Genomic DNA, 1,748 nt, shown 5'->3' with positions numbered 1-1,748 from the left:
TGACGGTGAGCCGCGCCGCTCCTGCCTGCCTCTAGTATCTGGCCCGTCATTCGTTATCTTTTCCTCTTTATAATTCAAAAACTAAGCTTCGGAGAAAATTTTGCAAGAGGAAAAATCATTTCAGAATTAAGTCTAGAATACGACATTTTAAGGACAAGTGGTTGTTCTGAATCACCCTGTATATGGAGAACACAATGGGCGAAGAGAAGAAACAAGAAAGGAAGGGCGAGTGGAGGAATGGTAATGGGAATAAAGAAGGAAATGCTAGATAAAGAAATAGGGATAGAGACGGAGGAGGAAGGTTTAATGAGTGGAGGGGTTAGAAGGGGGAAGGAGAAGCGGAAAATAATAGGAGTATACGTAAATAAAAACATAGAATAGATGTTAAAAAAGTTGGAGAGGTTGCTAGACAGGAAGGAGGAGGGAGTTAGAATATTGATAGGGGGGGACTTTAACGCGAGAACAGGGATGGAAGGAGGGATATTGAACGTAATGGAAGAGCAAAGGTCAGGAGAGAGTAAAAGTAGGAACTCGAAAGATAAGAAAAGGAACAAGGAAGGAAGGAGGCTGGTAGAGGTAATAGAGGAGAGAGGGTGGAGCATATACAACGGCAACATAGAGGGGGACGAGGAAGGAGAATTCACGTTTACAGGAGGGAAAGGAAACACGGTAATAGATTATGTGATAGGAGATGAGGAGGTGAGGGAGAGGATTAGAAGCATGAGAATAGGGGAGAAAATAGACTCGGATCACCATCCACTGGAGGTATGGATAGAGGGGGAAGAACAAGGAAAGGAAAGAGGAAGGAAAAGACAAGAAACAAGAAAGGTAAAATGGGACAGGAAGGGACAGGAAGAGTTTAAAGAAAGACTGAAACTGGACAGGGAGGAAGGCTAGAGGAAGAATGGAAGAAAGTAAAAGGAAAATTAATAAAAGCACTAAAAGAGGTGGAAAGAATTCAAAAGGAAGAAGGGAAGAAAGAAGGAGGATGGTGGGATGAAGAATGAAAAGAGAGAAAAATGGAGGTGAGAAGAGAATTAAGAAGGTGGAGGAAGAATAAAGGAGAGAAAGAGGAATATAGAAAAATGAGATTAGAATATAGGAAACTATGCGAACAGAAAAGGAAGGAAGAAACAGATAGATGGGAGAAAGAGGCGGAACAGGTAAAGAAAGAGAATGAGGTATGGAAAATAGTCCATAGAGGAAGAAAGAGAAGAATAGGTATAAACAAGGAAATAGAAGAAGAGGATTGGAAAGCACACTTTATGAGGCTACTAGGAGGAGTAGACAACAGAATAACGGAGGGGGAGGGGGGAAAAAGGAGGGATAACGAAGAGGAGATAAGCAAGGAGGAAATTAAAGAGGCGATAAATAGAATTAAAAAAGGGAAAGCAATAGGAATTGATGGAATACCAGGCGAAGCATGGATGTACGCAGGAGAAGAGACGACGGAGTGGGTATGGAGTTATTGCAACAGAGTATGGAAAGGAGAGGCCGGATGGCCGGAGGAATGGAAGGAGGGAGTAATTGTGCCAATAGTAAAAAAAAGAGGAGGAAAAAAGGTAGAGGATTATAGGGGAGTAACAATAATGACGGCGCTATATAAGATATACACGGTGGTGTTGGCGGAGAGGATAAAGAAGGAATGCGAAGAGAAAGGGATAATACCACACAACCAAACAGGATTTCGGCAGGGGATGGGAACAATAGACAACATATACGTTTTGAATTATCTAGTAAACAGACAA

The 1,748-nt window shown here is 42.0% G+C and overlaps 1 protein-coding gene across 1 annotated transcript; it reads left to right on the top strand.

Moving 5' to 3' along the window:
* Positions 1-1,085: 1,085 nt before the first annotated feature.
* On the top strand, positions 1,086-1,736 carry LOC105558726 (the record flags this gene model as incomplete). The annotated part of the gene is made up of 1 exon (XM_012006583.1): positions 1,086-1,736. A coding segment is annotated over exon 1 (651 nt), but the record flags the coding sequence as incomplete, so codon positions are not given.
* Positions 1,737-1,748: the final 12 nt, after the last annotated feature.

Source organism: Vollenhovia emeryi, unplaced genomic scaffold (genome assembly GCF_000949405.1).
Source record: "Vollenhovia emeryi isolate VEMERY1.0 unplaced genomic scaffold, V.emery_V1.0 DF947095.1, whole genome shotgun sequence".
In the NCBI taxonomy this organism is placed as follows: Eukaryota; Metazoa; Arthropoda; class Insecta; order Hymenoptera; family Formicidae; genus Vollenhovia; species Vollenhovia emeryi.
The sequence above is the reverse complement of the archived record's forward strand: the minus strand, read 5'-3'. Positions and strand labels throughout refer to the sequence as shown.